This window comes from Gopherus flavomarginatus, chromosome 5, assembly GCF_025201925.1.
Source record: "Gopherus flavomarginatus isolate rGopFla2 chromosome 5, rGopFla2.mat.asm, whole genome shotgun sequence".
Lineage (NCBI taxonomy): Eukaryota > Metazoa > Chordata > Testudines > Testudinidae > Gopherus > Gopherus flavomarginatus.
In genome coordinates, this window is record NC_066621.1 from 72,872,105 (window position 1) to 72,885,215 (window position 13,111).

Sequence of the window (13,111 nt, forward strand, 5' to 3'; positions counted from 1 at the left end):
ATTCATTGAAGATGTATTTTTATTCTACAGATTCCCTAAAATATGATTTTCCTATTTCAGGTGCTAAGTATTTACACATACTGTGACGTATTCAGATAAATACCGTTAATCAGAATGATCATACTAAACATGGCAATGTCTTCTGAATGTAAAATGGAGAGGACACATCCATTTGGTGCAAAATTCTAATTCTAGTGATGAAAATTGTAGGGATAACTGTGTTATAAATTATACCCTTCATTATAGGTGAGTCAATACATTGTTACTCTATATACAGAATGAGAAACTGAAATCCTAGTTTACAACGAAGAGTGCTATTGAAAAGTTTTGATTTTAATTAGACTATTGATTTGTTCAGTTCTTACTCATGCAAAGTTTTAATCACAGGCAAGGAAAAGCTTGGCTGAGTAAGGAATGAGGGCCAGATCTTGCTCTGAGTTACACTGGTTTAATTCCTGAGTAAATTCATTAAGTTACTCTGAATTAAGTTACTGAATAACAGCTGTAGGGCTGTACCTGAACTAAGCAGAAATACAAACATCCATTAATAATGCCACATTCACACATCATGCTTACAAGTAAAAGGAGCTTTCCTAGAGTGGGATATTACAGAACTGACTAATCAGAGTATTTCTTAAATCAGCCCCCATAATTATTTTAAGGGGTAATTACTAAGACAATTGGGGATAAGCCAAAATGGATTTCTCCACATACAGGTTGAATAGCCTAAATAGCCAAAATGACATTAAGTTGTGGTGGCAGTTGCTTAGATTTTTCTGTGTTCATAAGTTTTAATTTGTAAACAAAAATCCAATAAAACAAAACCAAACTTTTCTGCAAAGCAATGCACAGAACACTAGCGGCAAGGAATCATAATGCTTATCTTAGCTAATGACACTGCAGGTGTTCAATAATATTCCAGAAATGATTAGCATATTACATTTGATTGCAGGAATAATTAAAATTGCTTATTATGTGCAACAAAAAAAACCCAACATCAGGTCACTGAAGCATGGAAAAGTAGAGAGCACAACACCTATAAAATGCTGGACTCAATTGTTTTTTCCACCAACAGTGCACAGGGCTAGATTGTCACATCCCTTACTCAGCAATGCAGGGTAGTATGAAGAAGTAGTGCTCTCTCTCTTACTTGCTGCTGAGCTTGTCACTCCACCTGTATGGGAGAGAGCAGGGTCTATTTATTTAATATTCCAGACAGCAAATGTTAGGGAGAGCAGGAGGAGTTCTGACTCCATTCCCCAATCAGATTTGCTGGCCAGAGCAGCAAGCTAGATACAGGGTGGCAAAAGGAATAAATTATTTCAGGAAAAGGAGAGAAGTCATCTCCTCCCTCCCTAGAGCAAGTGAGTAACAGACAAGGAGCTGTGAGTCTCAGAGGAGGAGGAATTATGATTATCTGACCTATGTGCTACCCTGCACTCAGAGAGATTGTAAAGTTACAATCTTGCCTAAGCATTCCAACATGATGACTGGCTCCATACATTCAGGGATGTGCAGGCCCTCTATGTGACTTGGAGGTAGTGACAGTGACAAATAATTTCACCATCTGAATGTGGGAGTTCTGATTAAAAACTGCTAGCAATAACCCGTCCATCCTGTTCAGAATTGCATCCTTTTGCCTTCAGATTATTTTCAAAATTACCCCTTATTTGGTAACAGCGCTGGTGGTTCTGTGCTACTCACGACTCCTGCATTCCTTAGAGAAGTAACTAACCTTTTACCATTGCCGTCACTCTATTTCAGAAGACTGATAATGTTTCATGATTCTGCTGGAGAGCCTTTGATAATAACACCACACTACTTCCCTCCTCATTCTTTTCAGCATCACATGTTTTGTTTGCAACCTTGTTAGGCCTCATGCTTTGCAGAAAGCATTTTGATTCCCATGATGCTATGACACAAAGGCTACAGCTACACTTGGAGCTGGGAGAGCAATTCCCAACTCGAATACATGTACTCATGCTAGCTTTCATTGAGCTACTGTGCTAAAAACAGTAGTGCAGATGTGGTAGCACGGGCAACCACTCCAAGTAAGTACTCATGAGATGCAGGCAGATTGTACTTGGAGTGGCTAGTCCATGCCACCTCTCGCTGCTGCCCATGCTACTATAGCTATGCTAGTATTTTCAGCATGCTAGTTCAAGCAGAGCTAGCACAGGTCTGTCTGTGCAAGGTGAGAATCATGGCACCATCTCCAAGTTAAAAAGCCTCTTCAGATGCAGCATTCCACTTACTTCTTTGGAATTCTAATTCTAATAGCTACCGCTGCTCCTTGGAGGTTGTTTAATTATGCCAGCGGGAGAGCTCTCTCCCATTGCCATAGAGCAGCTACATGAGACACCTTACAGTAGTGCAGTCTAAGGTTTGTAACCATCAGAAGAGTGAAGTTCTGGAACAGCCTTCCAAAGGAAGCAGCGAGAGGGCAAAAAACCTTACTGGCTGTGAGACTAAGCTTGATAAGTTTATGGAGGGGATGATATGATGAGACTACCTATAATGGCATGTAGCTGATCTGCGACTGCTAGCAGCAAATATCTCCAGTGACTGGTGATGGGACACAAGGTGGGGAGGGCTCTGAGTTACTACAGTGAATTCTTTCCCAGGTTTCTGGCTGGTGGGTCTCGCCCACATGCTGAGGATATAACTGATCACTATATTTGGGATTGCGAAGGAATTTTCTCCCGGTCAGATTGGCAGAAACTCCGAGTTTTTTTTCCACCTTCCTCTGCAGCATGGGGCATGGGTCATTTGCAGGTTCTAACTAGTGTAAATGGTGAATTACCTATAACTTTAAATCATGATTTGAGGACTTCAGCAACTCAGCCAGAGGTTAGGGGTCTATTACAGGAGTGGGTGGGTGAGGTTCTGTGGCCTGCAATGTGCAGGTGGTCAGATTAGATGATCACAATGGTTCCTTCTACCTTTAAATCTAAGTCAGGGATAGAATCTAACTACTACATTGCACTCTCTAAAGTGGATACACTTCCACTCAGAGTTCCATCCCACCCCTTCTGGAACTATGCTTGTCCTTCTCACTCACAAAAATTGTATATTCTTTCTCTTTTAGGGAAGGTAGAAGTATATGCATATGAAGAAACAATTGAAATATATAATTCCAACCTGGCTGCTTTATTCACAAAATGCCAGAACAACAAACCACGATTAAAAAACACAAGTCTCTGCAAGTCCTGTATAGTAATTCTCATAAGATGCACTTGGAGAAGGCAAAGCAATCTACTTCAGGCTACTTTGTTAATTATTACATTCAACTAATTAAGCTTTATGAATATTTAATGTTTTTATAAATTTTGTCCTCATGGAACAAATATGATTGCAAAGGATTATCTACCATATTATGTTTAAGTGCTACCGTAATCCCTTGTCTTTCACTTTAAAAAAAAATATATCCCCTCAGGCCCAGGATAAGCAGGAATGGCTTCTGAGGGATAGCTCAGTGGTTTGAGCATTGGCCTGCTAAACCCAGCATTGTAAGTTCAATTCTTGAGGGGGCCATTTAGGGATCTGGGCAAAAATCTGTGTAGGGATTGGGCCTGCTTTGAGCAGGGGGATGGACTAGATGATCTCCTGAGGTCCCTTCCAACCCTGATAGTCTATGAGTCTGATACAATTATTAATGTTGGATCGTATCTCACTCCTTGAATAGCCCCACTGAAGTCAAGTCAATGGGGCTACTTGTGGAATTAAAAGCTGGTTCACTGAAGTCAATGACATAATTCTCATAGCCTTTACTATGAATAGCATGTCTTTTCTTGAATGAAGAATTTTATGTTAGTTTTCATATAAGCCAGACTTGCAAAAGTATCATGGAAATGTACCAGGTCACGGACAAAATTTATGCACCTGACCTTTTAAACAATTATTTAATGATATTGGGGATTTTAGTCATATATACAAAACAATAATTTGCTTGTTCTGGGCAAAACAAGTGAGTAGCATTTTTCAAAACTCAGATAAACACATGTAAAAGAAATAACATAGTTGGCCATATCCTGTCCCTCATCCCACTCCCCTAGATTGTAAGAGTGGATGACCCCCAAGTGCAGGACACGCAGAGGGATTCCACACTGCTTAAATGTTGTGGCAGCTGTCTCTGTGACAGCAGTCAACAGGTGAAGTCATGGCTAATGGGTCTGAGATTTTGCAGATTCACTGACCAATCCTTGGTGTACTGGGAGCAAAGTGGCTGCTATTGCAACCTATGGGCTTAAAGAGCCTTTGAAGTGGTGCTCTGTGTACTAGCAGGGAGGAACCAAGGAGACTCCCTTAAACTGGCATTGAGCAAGGGTCCAGGATTTGGCTCCTGAAAATAAAGCAAATCCTGAAATAAAATAGAGTGCAAATATTAAAGAAGAAAGAAATGAGAGTGAGAGAAGAAGATATAAAGAAAAAAAATAAAATAAGGAGGAACAATGGCTACATAATATGCCACTATCTACTAGCTGGTCACATCACATATTTTCAAATACTAATAAGAGGAACTCGGCATAAGAAATAGTCACAGTGAGAACATGACAAGTAAAGCATAAATTACAAGACTAAGATGAAAATACTAATCATTAAAACTCTACAAAGGCTGACCAGATGTCTCCATGTATATTAAGCTGTTCATTACAGTGATAGGAAATCCTTTCATGGAACCAGACATTCTCTACGATTACAATACAAACTCACTATATATTCAACAGAGTTACATATGTCCACTCCTGAAGGGAGGGATTTGTACAGTGTCTGGCACTGCTATGAGTAATTAACGGTGTTAATCTGACCATGTTTCCATTCTAACCTAAAACAAATAGCAGTGAATTCTGAGTGCTGTATTGATTCTGATGGCCTGATCCACCACTATGCTACTCTAGTTTTATGGGAGTAATAAGCCTCCTTATAACTTCCAACAAATTGGCATACAGACCCTCACCAGCAGGAGCAATATTCCATTTCTACCCCTCTTTCCAACATATTTCCAGTGGGCCATATTCTGATCTCACCTATACTTATACAAGGGATCAGTCTTATTTCTACTGTAGCCAATAGGATTGTGACCATTGACTTCAGCGGAGTGGGTTTCGGACATAGATTTATACAAGTATAACTAAGATATGAATCCGGTTCTGAATGTCTCTCTAAAACCAGATTTACATTTATGAAACTCCACTGACATCAGTGGAATTACTCCTCTCTTAGACCAATGTAAATGAAGAGAATCAGGCCCAATACCTTTTAACCTAAATTTTCTAGAGGTCTGGTTAAGTCAAAACAGGATTGCTACCGAATCAGAATAAACCTTATTTCTGAAGTGGATTTACTTCGGTTGTGACTAGCTTCCGCAAAAGTATACAAGAATCAAAGCTCAGCTTCTTCACAGAAAGAAAACACTAGAAAATCTAAGAAAACACAAATGCAGGCCTCGTGGAACTCACCTTACAGGAACAAACAGAGCACCTATCTTCCTTCAGCGTCCACACCTGACCATTCCGCTTCAAGCCACCTTCATGTGGGCAGTCACCAGTGCAAGATGGTCCTGAGGGACACAGACAGTCAAAACCTCCCGCCAAGTTCACGCAGGCTGAATCGTTCCAACAGGTGTGGGTCCTTAAGGCACATTCATCAATATCTGCAAAACACAACCAGTTTATAGTGCTAATCTTGGTGTCAAGTGAGAAATTGTACCATGGAATTTGTGATTGAATAGATACTGCTTGTCTGTCTTGGTGGTGCGAGAGTATGAAACACAGAATTTAGGCTTATTAACTGTAAAAGCTGACATTCCTATTGGGGCTAAATAGCAATGACAAACTTGATTGGCCAGGCAAGGTGTAAAGTGATCTCCCAGTGATCAGGAGCAAGTGGACAATTAGAGTGACTCTGCAATTAGGCCACATTCTGGTCTGAGTTTTAGACTGAATTAGAAAGACACAATTCTTCATAAGCTCCGAGCATGATCTAAGCTTCCCCCTACTAAAGGCAATCAATCACAGTCTTTGGCCACAGAGGAGGAGGAAGAGGAAGGGAATAAAAGGAAAGAAATCAGAGGTACTTTATATAGAAAAGAAATCCTAGAGCTCCCAAGCTATACAAAGCCATGCTGTAAAAGCAAGTTTGAGCAAGGCAACAGGGAATTTAGCGTAAACAAAATCTGGAGAAAGCACCTATTTTTCACTGATGACTTTAAACTACCAAACCACTTAATGCTGGAGGAGAAATGAAATATTGTATCTAATTGAAATTGCTGGGGACATGCTGATAGACAGAATCTAATTATTCCAAGTTGTAATGTGGCCAGGAGATCTCTTGGAGACAAGGCTATGAGATCTTTGAGTTAAGCGCAATCTGGAAAATAGGCATGTTTCTCCAGCAGATCTTTCGAGCAGTATTTAAAATGAGATAGACAGAATTTCCAGCTAAAATGCAATTGAATAGATTGGCCCTGTTTTCATACTGTATATAACTGCCAAAAAGCTTAACCACATTGCAGCACAAAGTTTTGGATTTGGATGAGATGAAGCATTTTATATACATATACATGTGAAATACATTTTGTGTATGTACATACACACATGTAAATATGAATGGGAATAGATGATCAAATCTTACACAGTGCTTTTTTCATCCTGAAGAATTCTAAAGCTCTTTTGTATAAAACTTTACATAACACACCGCAGAATCACTACACTTCTGGGCTGAAATATGGCAACTGTTTTATTATATGCAGCACCACTAGACAAGAGTTTAGGAAAAGAAGTGATTGATATAATATGCATTTGAAACTGCTGAGGGAATTTACGTAAGGAACCTAAGCTAATCTAGAATTTGGCCAGGATAATAGGGCTAATGACGATACTTCTATGGCAAGTACCATCTGATCTTTAATGACCTCCACAAGCAGTCAGGACCCTGGTTTACATTTTATCCCAAAGAAGCATTTCTGTAAGCATGGTATCCTCTCAAACACAAAGAGTACAGAGTCAGTTCTAACTCAGAAATTAGACTGTTAGCTACTCCATTGCCAACAGTACTTCCGACATCAACCTGGTTTTCTTTTGAGTAAAACCTTCCTAGAGAGGAACAGTGATCCAGTGGCTAGGAAACTAGCCTAGGATTTGGCAGACTGGGTTCAATTCTCTGCTCTGCCACAGACTTCCTTTGTGACCTTGGGCAAGTCAGTCCCCATCTTTAAGTGGTCCTTTCCTACCTCATAGGGGTGTTGTGAAGATAAAAAAGATGAAGCAGAGAGTTAGTCAGGCCTCAGAGGGGTGTCTCTAAGGCTATGTCTACACTGCCAATTGAATGATAACACTTTTGTCATTCAGAGGTGTTAACCCGCACCCCACCCCTTGAAGGAAAAAGTTTTTCTGGTGACAAGTGCCAGTGTGAACAGTGCTCTGTTAGCTAGAGCGCTCTCCTGCCAACAATGCAAAAGCTGCTCTTTGGGGGTGGAAGCTTTTGGGCAACAGGAGAGCCAACAAACAGCAACTACACTGCACAATTTCTAGCGGCACGGCTTTAGTGACACAACCATGTAGCTAAAAGCTGTGTAGTGTAGACATGGCCTGATATGGCAACACCCATTGTTTCATGTTCTGTGTGAGTGTGTGCGTGTGTGTGTGTCTTTCTATGTATTTTCCACTGTTTGCATCCAATAAAGTGGGTTTTAGCCCACGAAAGCTTATGCTCAATAATTTTGTTAGTCTCAAAGGTGCCACAAGTACTCCCATTCTTCTTGCTCAGCAGTATTCCTAATGGCACAGTTCAGCCTTTAGACTTCTCTGGCACTGATATATTTTGCTGCCTCATCTCTGATAAAGCAACTAGCTATAATTTGACTTTTTGGGGGGAGTATCTCATGTCCCCACCCTTACCCCCCTTAGTGTTTGCCCCATTCTTCATATAATAAAGGAAACCACCTGGAAGAGCCACTACAGGTTATGGAAAAGGGACTTTATGAATGAAAAACAAATCTTGTGTCCCATTACTTCACAGGTGACAGAGTACCATGAAAAGAAAAAGACAAAAGGACAAGAAAAAGAAAAAAACAAATTGTGACATAAATTGGGCCATGAATAAGCTGATACTGAATCAGTGATTTCAATGGAAGACAATAACCAATTAGCTACAATGGGTCTGAGAGCATTCCTGAAAAAGCCTCTCTCCTACTTGTCTCTTCGGTGCTTGACCTTGTATTTTGTCTTGAAAATAAATGTGACATACTCTGCCTTTGGTGATTTCACATTTAATAGATGCAAGCATTGTCAATATTTTCTTCCCAACAATGTTAAGACCTCCCTGAATAGCACATATATATATATACACATATATATATGCATCAGGATTAGAGTGCAGATTAGAAGAGTATCTTTTACTGTTCAAAACTAAAAGGATTTCACAGATGAATATAGAGCCATATTGCCTACAGAGTTCCATGCAACTGCTTTACTTATGACACAGAAATCTAATTCTGCTTCCGTGCAATTTAACAGATTTATGGAAAGCCAGATGTTAGCAATTATGGAAACTGACATTATTCATATTCTCAGTACTACAGACCTGTTTGCACTGAACAAAGCCAACTTAATCTATTATATATATCCAAAAGGGAAGAAGTACTCTATTTACATATTGCAACTGTTGTTCTCTGCTGAGTGCATATAAAGACGATGCCCTACCGAGAGTTGCCCAAACTAGCAAGCAGGCCATTCATGACAAAAGAACCAATCAAGCAAAAGCCAAGCAACATATTTTCTACGTAAGCCTCTAATCATTGCTCAGTTCATTTTTCTTTCTTAATGCAAATGATGGTTCCCTATTATTTTATTGCATTTATTATTTAAATGTTTTTGTCAATAATCAAATATAAAAAGCTTAGAAGTTGCATCCATTCGATAGCTGAACTTTTAATAGAACTAATTTTCTCAGAACATCGCTGTGGCAGTTTTCTCTTGTTGCCGACTGTGTTTCTGAGCATCTGAATAAACCATCCACATTGCCAATAACTTCAGAAAAAAAAAGTTTTAAGCTTAATTTGATATTCTCATTTTTGCACCACTGGACATTAAATTGTGAGGGTTTTGTAAACAGATTAAGGGCCTGGTTCCAATCTCACTTATCTCACTACAGCTATTCCATTATAAATGAGAGCAAATGGAATTACTCAGGTATAAATGAGTAATTGAATACATAGTAAAAGAACAGAGAGAGTCAATTTTAAAATATGGAAGAAAATAATCCATATTTACCACTAAATGAGTTTACAAGAGTGGCTTTGTTGGGATAGCCATAGGAAAGTGGACTGAATTCTCCATTATAATGAATTGGCTCTGCCTTGGATATTGCAGCAATTTAAAGTCATTTTATGATGTCCAAGTCATACTTAGCTCAAATAATTTGTTGAGTGACAATGCTGTAGAAAAGTTAGCCCAATTTACAGGCCTAAATATTATAATATACAACTTCAAGTATGTGAATCTGAAATTAAGTAATAAATGATATCACAAATCTCATATATCATCTCTGTCATTATCACAGAAATCCTAGCTTGACTCAAACTGAGAATATCTGATAAATGCCAACATATCACCACCCACTTGGTGAAACCAACTGCTATTTTCTCTGTTATCAACCATAAAGGTTCTGGGAAGGCGATCAGTTAAGAGTTGAGAACTCTGTTAATTATGCATGAGGCACTGCTGTGCCGAAGTTGCTCTTTCCCAGCCATAGCAGCTCTATGTGTTGGTACCGAAGTAAAAACTTGTTTGTTAATAAAGCTAGGCAGCTATAATTGAAGAGGCAGGTACTATATACAAAGCAGCAAACCTGCTTAGCCCCTTTCTGATTAGAACAACACTGGCAGTTATCTTCGCTTCTTGGGACAAATTCATTGAGGGTCCACTGAAGGAAGTGAGATTAATTTAACTACCATCTTTCTCCTCTGGATATGTCTAATTCATTTACAGAAAACACTTGAGGCCTGCTTAAGCAGTATCTTACACAGATTTCAGTGGGAGAACTTGTGGAGTAAGTTACTACTCAATATGAGTAAGGGTGGCACAATCACTGCTCCCCTCAACAAATGCACATAATGCCAAATTGAGGTAGCATGGAAATAGATCCTTCAGTGGCTTGCTTACTTGCAATCTTTGTATTAGATTGTACCACAAGGACACAACCTATGTTAAGGGGTGACAAGAGTACTGTAGAGAACTAATGACCATCAGAAATGTCACCACCTTCTACTCCAAATGCAAGCCATGCTTCTTTGACTTTGCCTTCTCTAACTTAAACACATAGGAACATTACTTTTAAAACAAATAAACTCCAACTAAAACAAAACAGTCCACTGTACACATAATTGTCCCTATGGGGAGAGGATGAGAGAGAGAATGAACCATGTGTGACAGATGTTTGTCACAGTGTTTCATGAATATTTCTGAGGATACTATAGTGAGGAGGGCATATTAAGAACACATATAGATTAGGGAAGGATTCATTTATCAAAAACTGCAATTTCTGCCACCTTCCCTCTTCCTTTAATGCAGATGTAATTTGCTTCAGGTATGACAAAAGTACCCATGGCCATTGTATTGTGGAAGGATGTGAACAGCTAAAAGATAATAAGGTGGTAAGTAACAGTCAGCATGGATTTGTCAAGAACAAATCATGTCAAATTAACCTAATAGCTTTATTTGACCAGGTAACAGGCCTTGTGGATGGGGGGGAAGCAGTAGTATATCTTGACTTTAGTAAGGCTTTTGATACCGTCTCCTATGACTTTCTCATACACAAACTATGGAAATACAACCTAGATGAAGCTACTATAAGATGAGTGCATAACTGCTTGAAAAAACATTCCCAGAGAGTAGTTTTCAGTGGCTCACAGTCAAGATGGAAGGGCGTATCAGTTCTAGGTTTGGTTCTGTTCAGTATCTTCATCAGTTATTTAGAAAATGGCATAGAGAATACAGTTATAAAGTTTGTGGATGATACCAAGCAGGGAGGGGTTTCAAGTGCTTTAGAGGATAGGATTAAAATTCAAAATGATCTGGACAAACTAGAGAAATGAAGGAACAATCAATTACACTCCTACAAAATGGGAAATGACAGCCTATGAAAGAGTACTACAGAAGGGGATATGGAGGTCAAGGTAGATCACAAGCTAAATGAGAGTCAACAGTGTAACACTGCTGCAAAATAAAAGCAAACATCATTCTGGGCTGTATTAGCAGGAGTGTTATAAGCAAGACAGAGAAGTAATTCTTTCGCTCTACTCCATGCTGATTGGGCCTCAGCTGGAGTGTTATGGTCAGTTCTGGGTGTCACATCTGAGAAAAGATGTGGACAAATTGGAGAAAATCCAGGAAGGAGCAATAAAATTGATTAAACATCTAGAAAATATGTACCTATGAGGGAAGCCTGAAAAACCTGGATTTCTTTAGTCTGGAGAAGAGAAGACTGAGAGGGGATATGATAACAGTTTTCAAGTACATGAAAGGTTGGTACAAGGAGGAGGGAGAAAAATTATTCTCCTTAACCTCTGAAGACAGGACAAGAAGCAATGGGCTTAAACTGCAGCAAGGACGGTTTAGGTTGGACATCTGGAAAATCTTCCTGTCAGGGTTGTTAAATACGGGAATATATCACCTTGAGAGGTTGTAGAATATCCATCCTTGGATATTCTTAAGAACACAGTAGACAAACATTTGTCAGGGATGGTCTAGATCAGTGTTTCCTAAGCTTGGGACAATGCTTGTTTAGGGAAAGCTCCTGGCAGGCCAGGCTGGTTTGTTTACCTACAGCGTCCACAGGTTCAGCTGATCGTTGCTCCCGCTGGCTGTGGTTCGCTGCTCCAGGCCAATGGGAGCTGCTGGAAGTGGCGTTGGCCGAGGGACTTACTGACCGCGGCTTCCAGCAGCTCCCATTGGCCTGGAGCAGCAAACTGTGGCCAGTGGGAGCCGCAATTGGCCAGACCTGCAGATGCGGCAGGTAAACAAACTGGCCCAGCCCACCAGAGGCTTTCCCTACACAAGCGGCATCTCAAGTTTGGGAAACACTGGTCTAGATAATACTTAGTCCTGCCATGAGTGCAGGGGACTGGACTAGATGAGCTCTCGAGGTCCCTTCCAGTCCTACGATTCTATGAATATACGCACCAACACAAGTTCATTAGCTTGTTTTCTTTGAAATATTAAACTGATCTCTTGCCACCAAACTTCAATTTTTTCTAAAGCATCTTGCAATGTGTGCATGTGAGTAGCGCGATACGGTACTCTGATATCATGATAAACTGTCGCAGAAAAAAAAACCCTACTAGAGTGCAAATTTCAACTTTTATAGTCCATTAAAGCCACTAAAATATAATCTGATATGACAAATGTATGCTGGGCTTCCAACAAACGCATGTTCAAGTTAAAGCTCAACACTGTTCTGACCAAATTATTTTTCACAAGTAATTTGTCACTTTAGCACTTTATTTTCTATTCTTTTAAATCAAAATTAATGGAAGGTGCTTGTGGTTTAAAAGGGAATGACAAAAAAGATCTATTTTTACTTGGAAAAACTTTTTATCACTTTTATCCATAAAGGCCTAACAGCCTATTAAAAGAACAGTGTCAAGTGTGTTAGGTTTAAAATGTAGGTTTTGCTTTAAAAAATCCTTATACAAATCCAGATATGACTAAAAGTGCTTACTGAAAAATTAATCTAAGAGCAGGGTTTTTTTTAGTGAAGAAGAATGAACCAGAAAAAGTAACTGTGAACAGAAAGTATGCATTACATCCATAAAGGAAACAAACAGGATAACTGTTGGAAATAATTTTAAAAATCTGCTACACTTTTCAGTCTTTCAATCTAAGGTCTTACTCCACCAGAAGTAAAAACATTTTTTAAACACATGGGGTCTTATTCACAAGCCAGCCTTGGCTCCTTATTATCAGTCTGGTGATACAGAGCAGCTATAAAACTCTCCCTCCATCAAGTCCTCCCACACAGGGGAATTCTCGAGTTACTCAAGCCACTATATGGGCTGTCTCAAGGATGTGGATGGGGCAACCCTAAGTCCTGGCAATCTCCAGTTGCTGAA

At 39.5% G+C, this 13,111-nt stretch overlaps 1 protein-coding gene across 7 annotated transcripts in view; it reads right to left on the reverse strand.

The window, feature by feature from the left end:
• The window catches only part of NELL1 (neural EGFL like 1), a 452,170-nt gene that overhangs the window by 12,040 nt on the left and 427,019 nt on the right, over positions 1-13,111 (reverse strand). For all 7 annotated transcript variants that reach the window (XM_050955301.1, XM_050955299.1, XM_050955303.1 and 4 more), the window contains one exon: positions 5,460-5,653. In XM_050955301.1, the coding sequence (XP_050811258.1) occupies positions 5,460-5,653 (194 nt within the window). The remainder of the gene's footprint in view (positions 1-5,459; positions 5,654-13,111) is intronic.